General features: G+C 38.0%; 1 protein-coding gene across 4 annotated transcripts in view; it reads left to right on the top strand.

Moving 5' to 3' along the window:
• Positions 1-15730, top strand: part of STK24 (serine/threonine kinase 24) — a 41656-nt gene extending 25926 nt beyond the window's left edge. For all 4 annotated transcript variants that reach the window (XM_042867705.1, XM_042867702.1, XM_042867704.1 and 1 more), the window contains 7 exons: positions 40-197; positions 4272-4457; positions 5555-5700; positions 7829-7952; positions 9821-9889; positions 11227-11363; positions 12777-15730. In XM_042867705.1, coding sequence (XP_042723639.1) covers positions 40-197; positions 4272-4457; positions 5555-5700; positions 7829-7952; positions 9821-9889; positions 11227-11363; positions 12777-12813 — 857 coding nt within the window. In that variant the 3' untranslated portion in view covers positions 12814-15730. The remainder of the gene's footprint in view (positions 1-39; positions 198-4271; positions 4458-5554; positions 5701-7828; positions 7953-9820; positions 9890-11226; positions 11364-12776) is intronic.
• Positions 15731-16700: the final 970 nt, after the last annotated feature.

The raw sequence follows: 16700 nt of genomic DNA, 5'->3' as shown, positions 1-16700 counted from the left end.
AATCTCTTAATTTCAACTCTTTCTTTTTCCTTACTCTAGCGGCTAATGTATTGCTATCTGAACAAGGAGAAGTAAAACTAGCAGATTTTGGAGTAGCAGGACAACTAACAGATACACAAATAAAGAGGAATACCTTTGTGGGAACACCATTTTGGATGGCACCTGAAGTAATAAAGCAATCTGCTTATGATTCAAAGGTGAGAGATGTATTTCAGTTTTGCTGATCATTGTAATAAAGATTAAGGTCTTTGATTTGGCATTTTTATCATTCCTCTTAATATTATGGGCAGTTGGTGGGTTTCCTGAGCATGGCCTGCCCTATGTTATCAGCATAATTTGTGCAAGGACTGATATTCCAGTATATTGATTTCCAATGTAAACATTTTCAGATATTAACATACAGTTACATCTCATCTGTATCAAAATATATTTATTTGGATACTAGAATTAAACATTCTAGTAAACGATTTTTAGAATCGAAGACACAAACTTTTGAGGAATTTCCTCGTGTGAAACACTCAAAATATTTTTGGTTAAAAGTTTATTTTTTGTCTTCTCATTATTTTAACATTCATTTTGACATGCATTACACTTTAAAACTACTGTGACAGTTTAATATAGCATTATTTTTTATTTTTTAGGAAGTATGCTATGCGAATATATTTCAGTAATATCTCTATCTTTTGTTAAGGACACTGTACTATTTTAATTCAGGATTTAGCAAATGCATACAATTTATGTATTTATGTTAAAATATGTGAATGTTGACAATTCAACTCGCAAGTTATGTTCCTACTGTTGTAGTTTCAAGGTAAGGTGGGGCTTTTGGACTGCATTACGCATATTCTGATACGCCATGTGTTTCTCACACGGGATTTGCTCATTCTGTTTTTACTCAGTTCAGTCCCATTTTCTAACTGTTGTATTATTTTTATCTCAGACCATGTATTAGTAATTATATTTACAAGGCACTCTAATACTTGTGTTTAGTCGCAGAAGATAATAGTTTTGAAATGGATAGTGAAGTTTCAGCGCCTTCTATTGGACAGGAAATAATGATTCACATCCGTATATTTGAGAGCATAATATTTCCAGATATATTCTGTAAGTTAGCTGTAATATTTGCACTTTAAAGAGTTAAGTAGCTAGTCTGAGAACAATACTTGATGGCAGAAAATTAAACTTCATTTTTCATTTTCTCTTGAAGTTTGCTTTTAAGGCCCAAGTAATCCATAGAGATAATAAAAATCTGACTGCTATGGGAAATCAGCCATTGGAAAAGCAGTGAAAAGTCAAACCATGACTGTAATAGTTCTGTTAAAATTATGACCTGTTTCATTATTTTATTTCCAGCTTTGTATTTATCTTTCCCCATATCATGTATTTCATTTTTTCCACATTATTTGCTCTTTGATTTAATGTCCACATAAGATCGTTCCTTCCTGTCTAATTTCTCTAGTTTTGTCAATTCTTATTTCTTCATGTTTTTGATGCCTTTCTTCAGCTGAAAGTCATCTTCTTTTACTTGCTTTAGTTTTCCCATAACTAGTTCTCTGTCCTCTCTACTATGTTGTTTCTAATAGAAGCAATTAAGTATTTAATTTAATTTTTTTTCTTGCACTAAACCTGTTTCTTTCAACTATAGGAGTTTTGAAGTCAGACTAAACTTTACTCATTAGAACAAGGAAAAGAAATTTTTTATGCCAGTAGTGCAGAGAACGAATCCCCAACTTCCATTTGAACTTGGAAGAGTAATTTTTGTTCAGGATTTAAAACTGTAAAAATTTTAATGTGGGGTAAACGTAACGATGGAAGGTTGTTTGAGTGATTGGGATGATTCATCCCAAAGACCACTTGACATTGTCCCCCCACATTTGGAGAAGTGTTTTGCACATGTTGTGCCTGAAGTTTGCTTGTCACAGACAAGCAGGTCCTGGAAATGCATAGATGGATACACATGAAGTCAGTACTTGCATCTGTTGCATCTGTTTCGATATTCTTTCTCAGGAGACAGTACAATTCCAGAGAGAATTTGTTTTAATATTCTTGATGCTTCCCACAGGAAGCTGCAACTTCAAAGAGCTGTTGTGTGGGCTGGGTTTGTTGGACTTTGTTGTTCACTTGCAGTGGGGAAAGATCACTTCAAGTAGAATGCATTAGATACCTAAGGGACATGGACGAAAGAAGTATGCACACATACACACAGACATATATGAACTTGTTTCGCATAAATATGTGCATGTATATACATGCTGCCTCTGGGACTGAAAGTCTGACAGAAGAATGTTATCCATTTTTATGACTTTAACACATTTCTTTTGAGAAACTGGGATTTAGAATAAGGTGGAAATAATGCTCAGTTGCTAACATGAGGAATTCTCTTTGCAGGCGACATTTTTCTTCCATAACCAAGAAAAGATTTCCTGTCAGAGGAAAGTTATTCACAGTTAGACTCAGGCTTGAGGAGAGCTTAGCTGATAAAGCTGTTATTAAGAAAAATGGAACTTGGAGCTTATTTATATATGTAATTCTCTGTGTTCAATTTGAGACTTTCTGTTATTTATGAAATATATAATTAATGTATATATGCAGCCCTAGACAGTTCCTCCTCACTAACTACAACACAGGCAAGCCATAAGGTTGGATACCACGAGTTAGAGGGGACCTGCTCTGGTGGAGAAGCAGCGGTTTAGTGATCTTGGAGGTCTTTTCCAGCTTTAATGATTCTGTGCTTCAATGAGTGGGCATGATGGGGATGGGTTGATGGTTGGACTAGATGATGGTCATCATTTTCCAATCTTAATGATTCTGTGATTCTGTAACTGTATTGATAAATGAAGACTTTATCTAGCACCTGGAAATATATCTGTTTTTGGCACAGCAATGTTCCAAATGCTGTTTGGAAATCAAGTCAGGCACTGAAATCACTTGAGAACTGTACTTGAGGATAAGTCTGTTCTACTTTTGCTTCAGAAGAAACAGGAAAATGGAAACATGCTTATTTTTAAATGGTACCTTATCATTGGTTGGAAGAGCGATTTGTGATTTGTTTTTCCTATCCTGTTTTTCCGAGGAGTTTATTCACCCGTTCTTTTGATTTCTGTGTCTGTTTTGTTCATAGAATCATAGAATCCTTACAGTAGGAAGGGACCTTTAAAGGTCATCTAGTCCAATTCCCCTGCAATGAAGGGGGGCATGCACAGCTAGATCAGGCTGCTCAGGGCCTGATCTGACCCTGCCTTGAACATCTCCAGGAACAGAGCATTAACCACATCTATAGACAACTTTTCCAGTGCCTCACCTCCCTCACTGTATTCAGCAAAACACTAAGTGTTAGGATCCATTATTTCAGGCAGATTTGGCAGTAGGATTTGGATCTAGGGAGTCTGTGTTACAAGTAGACCATTTTGACAATGAAAACCTGTTAAATAAATATATGTAAATAATCCTACCTAACAAACCAGTATGTGTACGGTCACATCCAGTAACAATATGGATTCAGCTCATCACTGAAATTAAATGCTAGGAGTCTTAACACTGGTCTCAGAAGTATGATTTGATTTACCTTTTAACATGACAGCCTTTGGATTTGCATTGTCTTTGTGTATGACTTAGAGAAGTTTCATTTAGATGAAGCCATCTTGGCTGTCAGGAGCTTTACCAGGAAAATCAGGTAGAAAAGCATTTCCCGTGTCTCAGAAGCTGGGACCAAGTACTTGGACCGTGTGTTTAACTGGTTGAAATCTTGAGTTGAAAAAGTTGAATAATACTGTTCTAGACCATGTTTCTCTAGTCTATGAATAAAAATGATATATAAGATGATGTTAAACCCCAGAAAGAAATGCATTCTAATTTGTTCCATTTCTTAAAGTTGTACTGGTTGATGCTTAATGAAGAAAAACCTTTTCTGCATGTTTTGACATCTTTTATTCCAGTATCATTTCCTGCCTTGGATTTGAATGATTTGAATTGGAAACTTCAATATGGTTAGGTGCTGGTTTTTACCACTATATTTAAAAAGATTTGTTTCGAAATCAGTTGTAACTGATGTAAGTTTGTTAGCTCTAATAATAAGAGCTGCTTTATGCTGTAGCATAAAAGCAACTGATAAGCTCCGTGTCCTTTGCTTTATGTAATTAACCACATGATGAGACCATTTTTACAAGAAAAGTTTAGTGAAGTGATTTACAATAAAGATACAAAATCTCTCTTTGAATTCAATATTGTTTCCTCTTTCTCTGACGCAATCATAACAGGATTGTTTCTTGCAGGCAGATATCTGGTCATTAGGCATAACAGCCATAGAACTTGCAAAAGGAGAGCCACCTCATTCAGAATTGCATCCAATGAAAGTTTTGTTCCTCATCCCTAAGAATAATCCACCAACGTTGGAAGGAAACTTCAGTAAATCCCTCAAAGAGTTTGTTGAAGCCTGCTTGAACAAGGACCCAAGCTTTGTGAGTTCCAGCATCTTTCAGTATGTTGTTGGGAACTTGACTGGTTTACGTCAATTCTTTATGGGAAAACTTGTTTACAGGAGTTTAAAGGAAGCACCTGTATCAGTGATTTATAGGGAAAGATCTAACTAGAACCTTCATTGTGCTCTTTTAAGATTCAATTACTTTTTTCTTTATTGGTAACAATAATATTTATTTGCAATTGTGTTTTTTAAAAGTAAGCAAACTGTAAGCTTACTTCATTATCTTTCCTGGGATTAACAGTATTGATCATAACCAGCGTGCAGGCAATTTTTTTGTGTGTGTTCTTCCAATTTAACAAATTACGTCCAGAAGTCTCTACATTATCAAATCACTGGAATCCATTATGCAAGCACAATACTTCCACATTTTTTAATTATTTTTTCCTTTGCTTTTTTGCTATTTCATTTTAAAATATCCTTTGCCTTTATTTCTTCTAGAGAAAAGATTTGTCTGATTTCTGCTGGTTGAATGTTTTTCAGTTATTTCTTTAAACATGGGTAACTGTATGTTACTTTTGGAGACTTTTCAAGGTCCAGGTGCTTTTTTCCTAGATTTTATAAATAGATCACATTTAATTTTTTTTTAACCCGTTAAGTTCTTTTTTATTGAAGAGATTTTTGCTGTGTCTAATCTTAATGCCGAAACTGGATTAAAAGGGAGTGATTTTCTTGTGGACTTTTTTTTTTAACCCTTAAGCAGTAGGTCTGTAAAGCACTGCACAAACAAGTCAGAAATCTTCCGGATGGAGACAGCAATTCTCATAACCACAGGGATGTTAGAAAATTCTGCTGTGAGTGAAGCCCCAGGCTCCCCATGATTTCAGCATCAAAGGAAGACAAGTTAATGTATTGTTTGATACTTAGGAAGAGTTTTATCATTTAGTTTCTACATAAGAATAGACACAGTTCCACTTCTCTAGAATATCAGGTAGAAATCTTATTTGTAGACACTGTCTGTCTTTGTAAGTACTCGTTTGCATCAAGTCTGGTCTAGTTTTCTTAACCTTCTTACAGTGAGTGATTTTAACACTTTCAAATGCAGTAATTTTTTATTTTTATTTTTATTTTTTTAAGAGACCTACTGCAAAGGAGCTCTTAAAACACAAATTCATTTTACGAAATGCCAAGAAAATTTCCTACCTGACTGAGCTTATTGATAGGCACAAGAGGTGGAAGTCTGAACAAAGTCATGATGACTCCAGCTCAGATGACTCAGATACGTAAGTCGAATGAATTTTTAAAATCTTTATTCTAGCACATAATTTTTAGCATGTATATTCCTGTGCTCTGTTGTTTAATTACAGCTTTTCGGGTTAGCAGCCATGGTAAGCTTATGAAATATTGATTTAAATGTTGTGAGGGATTTTATGCAAATAACTTTATAACTGAAAGCAATTCTGGCTCATTCTGTACAGTATTCTCTTCTATGTAGAGTCTAGGGTCCTTCCTGGACATAAGGCTGACTATGCTCCTGTCATGTCAGCAAAAGCTGGATCTCACCCTGCACAACCAGGTTTCAGTGTACATATATACACTGTGCTATGTGTGCATATGGCCATCTGAGGAGGGGTGCTGTCTCCTTGGTGGCAGGTTGGCCTTGATTTTGGCATCTGCAGTAAGCAAGCAGAAGCATATCCTTGTGTATAGGAAAGGATTAGTGGAATAATGCTTCCATGGTCATAGGGTTTTGAGAGCATGAGGCCTAGTGTCTTTATGAGATAAATATCCTTCTAAGAAGGTTAGGCTACTATTAGCATGTGTGCCATTAAAGTTCAGATTTTTAGAGTGCTGTGATTTTCCCCTTCTGTTTTTAACTTCTGTCTGTGAAATTTGATGGAACTGCTTAATATGTTCAAGAATTAGTTTCCTTAGGAAATCGAGTTAAAATAGTTATGACTGTGCTAATAAGTTAATGTTGTTATTCTCAAATACTTAGGCATCATCAGATTGCAGACCTTCTAAAATGAAATGAAGGGATTGCTACTGTTTATTCATGAGCTGGTTCACCTTCTAATTATAATTTAGCAAGCGAGCTATTCTCTGCAGTTCCAGTCTCTGTGCTAATGGCAAACATCAGCTGGATTGAGATATCTTGGCTAATGTATCAGATGTAGGTTTGTCTTATATTATTAATGTCTTGATTCCTTCCAGTGATTACAGTTCCAATCCTGATATGGAAGCTGAATTACTGGTGCTAAAACTGATATGAGATCAGTTGCTAACTGAAGCAGCAGGTTGTAGTTCATTTCTCCTGTGGAATATGAGACCAGCTTTGATGGCTTGGCACAGGAGCTAAAGTAGTTCTTGAGCGCTTATGAGATGATTGAATTCTTTGTCTAAGCTTGTTTTCCTTTCTGCTTCCACAGCAGGTGATAAAAAGATGAATTGATGTGGCATGCTGATCCAATGGAATGCTAACTTTCCAAATTGATAACTCTCTACAACTAATGCATACACAGAAAGTAATTTACTTCTTTCAGTGACAGCCAGAAGTTCTATGTGATTTCGAGCAGAAATGTTCAAAGTTTTTATTACAGTAATTACATTGTTTTTGGCTTGGTATGGTACTTGGAATACTTTTTGTATGGCGGCCAGAAGACACTCTTTTAATTGCTGGTGGTTTTCTTGTAGATCACTCTTAATTCACAGATCATAACTTAGAGATCTGTAACAGGGAGAAATGAAACGTAATTCTGTGCCTGGTTAGCATCAGCATAAACGTTTTTGTTCTCTCAACTTACCAGGAGTTAGAGAATATAGTTTCTTTTAATATGCCATCCACTAAAAGCAGGCAAAGGATTTATTTGTGCTGAAGTAGTTTGTTAAATCCATTCTGTATCCCTACATGGCTAGCCTTTTTTTTTTTTTTAATTGAGAAGAAATTTGCCTTCATAGTGGGAGTGAACTGACTTTCACAAAGGTATTCTAAGCTAGAGTCTTAACTATTTTAGTAGGCAAAAAAAAAAAAAAAAGTGGATTATTTTTCTTCTATTCACTAATAATTTGAGATAATATACTGAAGCCAGTTTTTGGTTAGAAATGATACATTCCACATTACTTGCTTATGTAACTTGGGAAGTTATTTTCAATCTTTCATGCTTCTCTTTTTTTTAAAAAAAAAAGTTAATTTAAATTTACTGGAGTATTTTAGTTTCATTTTCTAAATAAAAGTTTTCAATTTCTCAAAAAATAATTGCATTATCTTTCACACTTGTCTTGATGCTCATTAGCACATACAATAGAATCCTGATTTTGGTCATCAGTGAAGGTTTTGTGACCAACATGTATGTTGAATGAGCACAGGCAATCAGGTGTAGGTAATAAAACTTGTTTTTCCTTTCCTCAAAGTGAACCAGATGGCCAGGCTTCAGGTGGGAGTGACTCAGGAGAATGGATCTTCACAATAAGAGAAAAAGATCCCAAGAATCTAGAGAATGGAGCAGCCCAGCCGTTGGAGTTGCAAAGAAATAAGGTGCTTAACATGTTGATTGTATTATACAAGGAGATAGCTCTTACTTTTAATTCAGTGAAATGATTCAGTATTTTTTCACAGGTCTATTTGTTATATATCTTTGACAGCATTTGAATTGTAAAATTTCAGAACTTCTGTTGAAAATGTGTGCTCCACAACTGCTTTGCCAAAACATTTTGAGTAGATCTTAAAGTTTGGGTATTCGGTAAATGTGTCTTTTTTCTGTGGCTTGTGATGTGCATAAATGCTATTGCCAAAACACTGGGGGAAGACCAGATAGTATTTTATTTTCCAAATTTTCTTTTGACTGGGTGAACTTAAACCTGTTGTGTGAGAGACATTGAATATTGGAGTGTGTAGGATTTGCTGAATTTGACTTCATAGGATTGGTAGGAAGAGCAAGTGTAGAGTCTTACACCTGAAAAGGAATAACTGCATGCATTAGTACAGGTTAGGGGCTAAGCTGCTGGAGAGGAGCTCTGCAGAGAAGGACCTGGTTGTCCTGGTAGACAACAGGTTGGGCATGAGCCAGCAGTGTGCCCTTGTGGCCAAGAAGTCCAGTGGTACTCGGGGGTGCATTATAAAGTGTGTGGCCAGCAGGTCGAGGGAGGTGATCCTCCCCCTCTTTGCCCTGGTGAAATCACGTCTGGGGTACTGTGTTCAGTTCTGGCTGCCCAGTTCAAAAAAGACAGTGAACTACTAGAAATAGTCCAGCAGAGGGCAACAAAGATGATGAGGAGCCCAGAGCATCTCCCTGATAGGGAAAGGCTGAGAGACCTGGGACTGTTCAGTCTGGAGAAGAGAAGGCTGAGAGGGGATCTGATCAACACCTATAAATATCTACTGGGTGTTTGGCAAGAGGATGGTAGTGCCTAACAACAGAACAAGGAGTAGGGAGTACAAACTGGAACACAGGACGTTCTATCTGAAGATGAGGAAGAGCTTCTTCACTGTGAGGGTGACAGCACTGGAGCAGGCTGCCCAGAGAACTTGCGGAGTCTCCTTCTCTGGAAATATTCAAAACCCACCTGGATGCTTTCCTGTGTAACCTACTCTAGGGAGCCTGCTTTAGCGAGAGTCCAGAGGAAGGCCACTAAGATGATCAGAGGGCTGGAGCACCTCTCCTATGAGGAAAGACTGAGGGAACTGGGCTTGTTTAGCTTGGAGAAGAGAAGGCTCTGGGGAGACCTCATTGTGGCCTTCCAGTACTTAAAGGGAGCGTATGAACAGGAGGGGAAGGGCTGTTTATGAGGGTGGATAGTGATAGGACAAGGGGAAGTGGTTTTAAACTGAGACAGGGGAGGCTTAGGTTAGATATTGGGAGGAAGTTTTTCACACAGAGGGTGGTGACGCACTGGAACAGGTTGCCCAAGGAGGCTGTGGATGCCCCATCCCTGGAGGCATTCAAGGCCAGGCTGGATGTGGCTCTGGGCAGCCTGGTCTGCTGGTTGGTGACCCTGCACACAGCAGGGGGTTGAAACTGGATGATCATTGTGGTCCTTTTCAACCCAGGCCATTCTGTGATTCTATGATTCTATGACTAGATGATCTCCAGAGGTGCCTTCCAACCCCTGTGGTTTTGTGATTTATATATATATATATATATATATATATTTTCCCCTGTAACTTGAAGTTTGCATGTATTTGAGGTGCCACACCCTCAAACTTTAGTTCAAACTCCAGACTTCACAGTGTTTTGAAACAGTCTGTTAAGACATTCTACATATTTGTCTATGCTTAGAAACATTTTTCATGAAGTATAGCATGTTTGAGCTATTTTCTCTTGTTTAATTAGAAACAGAAGGCAATGAAAGTGCTTCTTCTTGGAAATTAAATTCTTAAGAATCTTTTCTTCTTTTTCTTCTAAGGAAAAAGACATCCCCAAAAGGTCTGTATCTCAATGCCTGTCTACAGTTATATCCCCTTTATTTGCAGAGGTAAGATATTGCTTTAGATGTTACTCAGTTCTAGGATTTATGTCTCTGAAAAACGGAAACGTATGAGGGAAGACAATGTATAGAGCTTGATTTGTTACACCTTTTGTTGCAGCTAAATTGACTTTGTGTCATCAAAGCTTCCTCTTATCATTTTCTGTGTCATTCTATCTGTTACAAATTTTAAATTCTTCTCTATTGCACTATATGTGGAGCAGAGCAGCAAGAACTTAACATTTGAACTTCAGGGTTGAGAGCAGTATTTTGTTCCCATTCTCAATTTTGCCTTTTTGTATGTTTTGTTTTGTTTTCCCAGATACTTAAATAACTATCATATGAAAGGGAAGATGGACATCTATGAAGATGTTATTTTAAAATGTTGATGGAACTTTGTTAAAGAAAAAGATAATAACCCTTCCCTCTCACTCTATCTTTTCTATGAAAGATTTTTATTCAAATAGTGTTTTCAATCCTTGTAACTGTTACAGAAAGAATGTTAGAGAAACTGTTTTCCTAGAGAAAATGTCTTAATTTTGTTCTACTGAATGAAGTGGTGTTTCAGAGGATTATTACAGAGTTTTGCATGCTGCGTGGAAGGATGTTGAGTGCACAAAAGCCATTACATTTATTTAAAGGGGACAACCTCTGTATTGTTTATTCCAAGTCCAGTATTAAATGAGCCTGTCATTCTCCTACGGAAACTGGAGGAACGCTTTGGACAGGGATTTTTGCTATTTCCACTTCAGTGCTTTATGTGTTACTCACTTTCTTGCCTCTGTTTCAGACATTTCTTTCAACTTCCTACCTTCCCATCTCTAAAACATGTTCCAGGTTGCTCTGCATCTCCTTTAGGTCTTCCTTCTCCCTTTCTCATATTAAAAATGAAGTGGGTCCTGCATCCAGTGCTTTCTGCTGTCCACCCTCCATTTTTGTACCTTTATTTTTCATTTTCTCTTCACTACGTCCATTGTTACATGTCTCCTAGAAATCACTGGGTTCTTATTATTTGTGTGTGTATTAAAGTGAATGTTTAAGCAACACAGCTTGAAACCAAACAGCTGCAGCTAAATAGTGCTTCCTTCTTGGGGTAGCATCACAGTACTTGAATGAAAAGGATGCGTGAATGACTGAAGTCTTGTGCAGAGAAATGACATCCCGATAACTGCTGCACAGGCCAACTTTTGGAAGAAAAAGGTCTTTAAGATGCAGGAATGAATAACAGAAGTCAAACTCTAACATTCTGAACACTGACAGTCCCTTTATACAAGTTTTTGCATTATACTGCTTATGGAAATACTACGAGTATTATACTAATGTATCTCTTCCATTTTTTATTTCAGTTGAAAGAGAAAAGTGAAGCGTGTGGTGGTAACACGGATTCCATAGAAGAACTGAAGAAGGCTATTTATTTAGCTGAAGAGGCTTGTCCAGGCATTGCAGATAACATGGTGTCACACCTTGTGCAGAGGCTTCAGAGGTAATGGAACAATTCACTAAGGATTACAGATCTTACTCTACAAGCACTACTAAATTGAAATGATGATTTCTATTTTTTTTGCAAGTGAAAAAACACTTGCCTGCTTTCCACTGTTTAAGAAACCCCAAGCACCTAACCGTATCAGCAGTTCTGATGTATAGCTTCAGGTGGTAGTTCATATGGACATTGATACTGTTGGTGTGTGTATTTTGTATCGCATGAGACTGGACAGCATTTTCTGTTTGCAGTTGTTGCAGGGGACTCTGACACTTTCCTTAGTGCAGAGGATGTCGTGTGGCATTTCTGTGATGCTGGAGGTAATCCTGCAGTCGTTACTTTTGGCACACCAGATGCTTCCTTAGCATTTTATTTTCCTTATGTTTCTGATTATGTGGACTACTGCTGTTTTTCTCAGCCATAATATCTTATTGTCACAAGGGAGGCAGATGATGCTTTCTCTTCTTTGAAAGAGAGAAACATTCATAGACAATGTCTGTTGGTGGGTCGTGTGTAGGTGAAGTTTCTCTTATGCCAAAGAAAAACCCAGTGTGTCAGCACACAAATGTTCCTTCAACAAAGTAAATAAATGAATGACAACAGTGGATGTTCCTTAAAAATGAATTAGAACCATTCCACAGCTTAGTGGGTATTTTAGGAGATAGTCAACTTCTGAAAATATAGTTTGTCCTTATTTGAAAACTACAAGAAACTTGATGTTCTGCTGCATCATCCAGTTGTTTCTTGTATCCACTTGCAATATCCTCTCCACCTGTAAGTGAACTATTGAAAATGACTCTTCAACAACACATTTCTGTTGAGATTTTCATTCCTCCTATGATTGATTAAACCTGTATTTCCTAAGTCTGACTGTGTGGGTTTATTGGGAGCCTCAGAAGAGCTGCCCAATAAATTGAGTTGAGTCCATTTACCTTTTCTCTTCAATTCTGATCTGTGATATGTTATAAAGTTATTTGAAAGTTTAATATGATTAAAATGCATCTTTAAGAAATACAAGTTTCCTGCCCTAGCAATATTTTGGAATGATTATGATGTAAATGTGCCAAGAAGGCTAAAATTGCTAAATTTTTCCCACATTACATAAAAATACTTTTTTATATAAAAATTATATAAATTATATAAAAATATACTGTATTGTGTACTTCTCACTAATGTACTTGAATAGGAGTCGTTGCTGCTGTTAGAAAAGCAGCAGTGTTCTGATGAAGTGTATTTTACATACTGTTCAGATCTATGGCTTTTCTCTTTCAAGTGTAACAGTACTGGTGGATGTCATTCTAGAAGGAGAAAGACCAGAACTTCAACAGCATGTAACAGAATAATAACTATTAATTGCTGCTTGTTGCATAAATTGGTCTGAAAGTCACAATAGAAACCATTTCTTATGCTCTTCAGATATTCACTAGCTGGAGGAAGTACTTCATCCTACTAAAGCACTCTTCTGCTGAGACAGCGGAGATGCCATGGTGTCTGCACTGAAGAAGTGAATCCTGATGTTGTTCTGCCCCTTAGTCACCGAAATATCCTCCGGTGAAAGGACATTCTTCAACATGCAAGAGTGGCAGTGAAGTCTCTCAGATGGAGGCAGTCTTTTTTCAGCTCCTTAAAGCTATAGTTTTTTTTTAATGATAATGCACATATTCCAGGGAGGTGTCTTTTTGTAAAATCTGAGATGTATATTTAGGTTTGTGATAGAGAAATTGAAGATATTGAGAAACCTCAGGTATCTTGCTTTAAGAATTCCACTGGGAGATGGAATGTGTTTGTTGGAATTGTGTACAGATCTGTATATAATGTCTTTTTTTAACTGAAAGCCTTTCGACGTGCATAAGGAATCACTGTGTACAAAATGGTAAAGTGCTTCTGTAGATACTGTTAGTGGGGTAAATATTTGACAGGCCATAACTTGAGTATTGCCTTGCCTTTATTACATGTAAATCTCGAACCATGTGATAAGTGGATCTTGGGTTGATTTTTTTTTTGTATGTGAAGGATTTGCCATTGGGAGATAGGTAATCCTGTACAATGGACCCTTCTATTCGTACCTCAAAGCAAAGACACAATTTTGCTCTGTTTCTCCGGTATTTCTTCCTTTTTATCGATTTTCAGAGTGTGATTTTCCAATTATGGTACTACTTCTGGTTGTTTTAAATTTAATACACCTTCTTTCTCAAAGCTTTAAATTTAAATTATTGTTTTTTTTTTCCTGTAGGATGAGCTCTTTCATGACTTCAGTTTTAAATTGTGCCAATGCAAGTTCTGAACTTTATGTGTTCTTCAGTTTTAGTAATAGATATTCGTGAAGCTTGTCATGAAATTCAGATACACGCTTTTTTTCCCACCTAAAACATGTTTGAATGCTCACACAAATAAATTTTTATTACTAGCATATATTCTGAAATATTAAGGTGTTGGCTCTAAGACAGAGAGGCAAATGTTTCTCCTTTATGCCTGTTTTTATCATTTACAGCCAGTGTCTGGCAGCATGAATGAAAAATTACCCATTTATTCAGAGTTGGGTCTTGCTGCCTAAAGCTGTGAATCCCTTTACTGATGGATGTTGGACACAGAGGCAGCAAAACTGAGCCAGGAGGGCTGAATGCTGCCCTGTTACCTCCCAGAAAAAAGAAAATTTGGAACTCTAAAATTTGCAGTGTTATTCTGTAGGATAGCTGGTGAAGCTAAAATTTCCTTGGAAATAGTACCATCAGTTACACAGTTGATTAGGTGGCTTATTTTTTTTTAGCCTGCCAATATGACATTGAGTTTTGCCTTGGTTTGATTCACCAGGGCTGTTCAGGTGCTTGTGATTCTGTTTGCCTAGGTCTGATGAGGGGAATAAAAGAGGTGATTTTAGGTTTTAGACAGTCAGGCATCTTATGTGTTTAAATGTTTTATCATTATTATTTTTAATAAAGATACAAGCTTTGAAAGAAAGGATTAAAATAAATATGGGTATCTCGACCTGACGTCATACAAAAAGGACCCAGTCTCTATAAGTTCTCTGGGAGCTGGTGAGGGACTTCTCAGCACCAAGCTAGCTCTTACTGTATGCATATTAGTAGCCTTAATTATTAATGTAGTGATTTAACGGTGTTAGAAGACGCTGCTAGGCTAACAGAGCTATGAAACTTCTGAGCAAGTCGAAACAACTGTTAAAAGAAATGGATATCTGTGCTCCCATTCTTGTGGCCGTGTTCTTAGACGCAGTACGTCTGCCAACATAACGATGGCCTGCTTTTCCTTTGCGGCCAAGATGAATTGGACAGTGCATACATCCGAGCAGTGGTTTGTAGCTCTTCTTTGATCGAGATCATTGTACGTGTTGTTCTGTGTGCCCCGAGCGTGAAGGGTGCGCTTGTGCCTGAGGAGATGAGTTCAGCTCTGTGAATCGTGCAGCTGAATGCAGGGCAATGGGAAGTGCGCCTTCTTGCATCTCGGTGTTCGGCCACTTGGTAGATGCACACCGTTATAGCATATGGGAATGAACTGTTGTATTGACATTCAGAATACAAACAGAAAAATGGAAGCGTGTTAAGCACTTAAGACTGAAGTTAGCTTACTTGGAGATGCGTGGAACTCAAGGATTCAGCAGGGATGTTAAATTTGTAGTGGAAGTTCAAGACTTTCTCAATCAGAAAATTGTACGGAGCTCTACGGTACGCTGTTATTTTTTTTTAAGAAGTAATAAATGCATATATTTTTAAGTTGCATTTTTCTTGCATTCCAGAATTGTATGTTGAGGAAGTACTTCTCCATTTGAGTAGATTGCGGTGGAGTTTGCTGGGTGGGTGTCCCAGCTGGCTGAGGAGCCTAAGGAAGGGGAGGCATGCAGCAAGGCCTGCTGCCCAAAGGGGGCAGGGTGTTTTGGTACAGACGACACCTTGTTTATGGTAGAGATATGTATTTTTTTATGTAATATATAGATTATTTAAATATAACATATCCTAAACTGGGATTCACTGAAAAAGTGTGCTGTATCTTGAATGTAAAATTACAATCATTTGTTATGACAAAGTATCGATGCTTTAAAAATAGGGTCTGTGTTGGTAACAGAAGAGCTTTGTTTGAAAGAAGCGTGGCCTCACTTTCTGGGGGAAAAAATAAGTGTGCTGATATTCCTGAGACTGTCTCATGCTAAAAACATGTCTGTGTCACAACGTTGCACTGACGATTTCTCTGTGCGGGTAACACATCTTCACTCGGTCTCGAATATCCTGGACACCAACTTGTTATCCCTATTTATGCAAACAATTACATTGGTGGAACTGCTTACTTGTCAGAGGCTTCAGGATTAGGCAGTAAACAAACTCACTGTTTAAAAGAATAAATAAAGTCAGTCGTTTGCACTGAACGCTTGCTTTTTTGTAATTACCAGATGCGTAATCTATTGTTTGAGCTTGATTTTCCTTGCAGTTGCACTTTGTAGTGGATCACCGTGATGGCACGACTGCTACAGCACAGAACGCTTTTGGTATAGCAGCAAAGCCTTCTTTGAGGTGCCGTGCCTTCCCTGCAGCCCCCACCATTATCTGTGTATGTCCACGTAGGTAAGGGCCCAGTGGCTGTGGGTGGCTGAGCACCGCTGTTCTGCACTCCCTGCAGAGGTCAGGTGGATGGAGGGCTATGGTAGGGGCATGCACGTTGGCTGTGTGTTCACACCCTGTCTGTCTATCCTACCTCCTCCATCTGCCTGTGCTCTGATGCACTTGTGCAGCCCGTGCTGTAGCTCTTAATCCTTCATGTGGCAGTATGTATCTTTTTAGCAGATACAGTGAGAGTCTATAATGGTTATCCTTACTTGGAAGGAAACACACTTCTGCTTCAAAACTATCACCACGGGAAGACTATCAGAAGCGTTAATAAGCACAGGCGCAATGCACGGATCAGTACCATCACCAGTTATTTTTGTAAGCTGCTGGGAAGAGCTCAGAGCATTGCACAAATCTGCAGGCTTGCTCTTTTCAGCCGTATTGTGCAGATGTGCCGGTGACTGCACTGAGCCTGCGCAGTAGACAACTGGTATGCAATGGTTTTCTGCCTTTCTTTAAAGCGTGATGACAGAGGACAACCGAAGTGCATACCTTGTTTTCTGTAACATTGCTGCCTGTTGATAACCGTGTGTTTAAATCTTACTTTTGTCACTCGACACCAACGTAATAAAGCTCCGTGTAAACCACGTGACCTAGAAATAAAGAAGGAAAAGCGTAATGAAATTCTGCCATCTGAGTGGTCAGTGAGGTGAGGTTCTAGGGTCTCCTCCCCCAAGGGATGCTTTGGTGGGCTCCCAGATTCAGGGCAGTGCTGGTGAGCAGACAG

This window comes from Lagopus leucura, unplaced genomic scaffold (genome assembly GCF_019238085.1).
Source record: "Lagopus leucura isolate 7727_CA_CO unplaced genomic scaffold, USGS_WTPT01 Super-Scaffold_100001, whole genome shotgun sequence".
NCBI lineage: Eukaryota > Metazoa > Chordata > Aves > Galliformes > Phasianidae > Lagopus > Lagopus leucura.
This window is presented reverse-complemented; position numbering and strand designations above follow the sequence as displayed.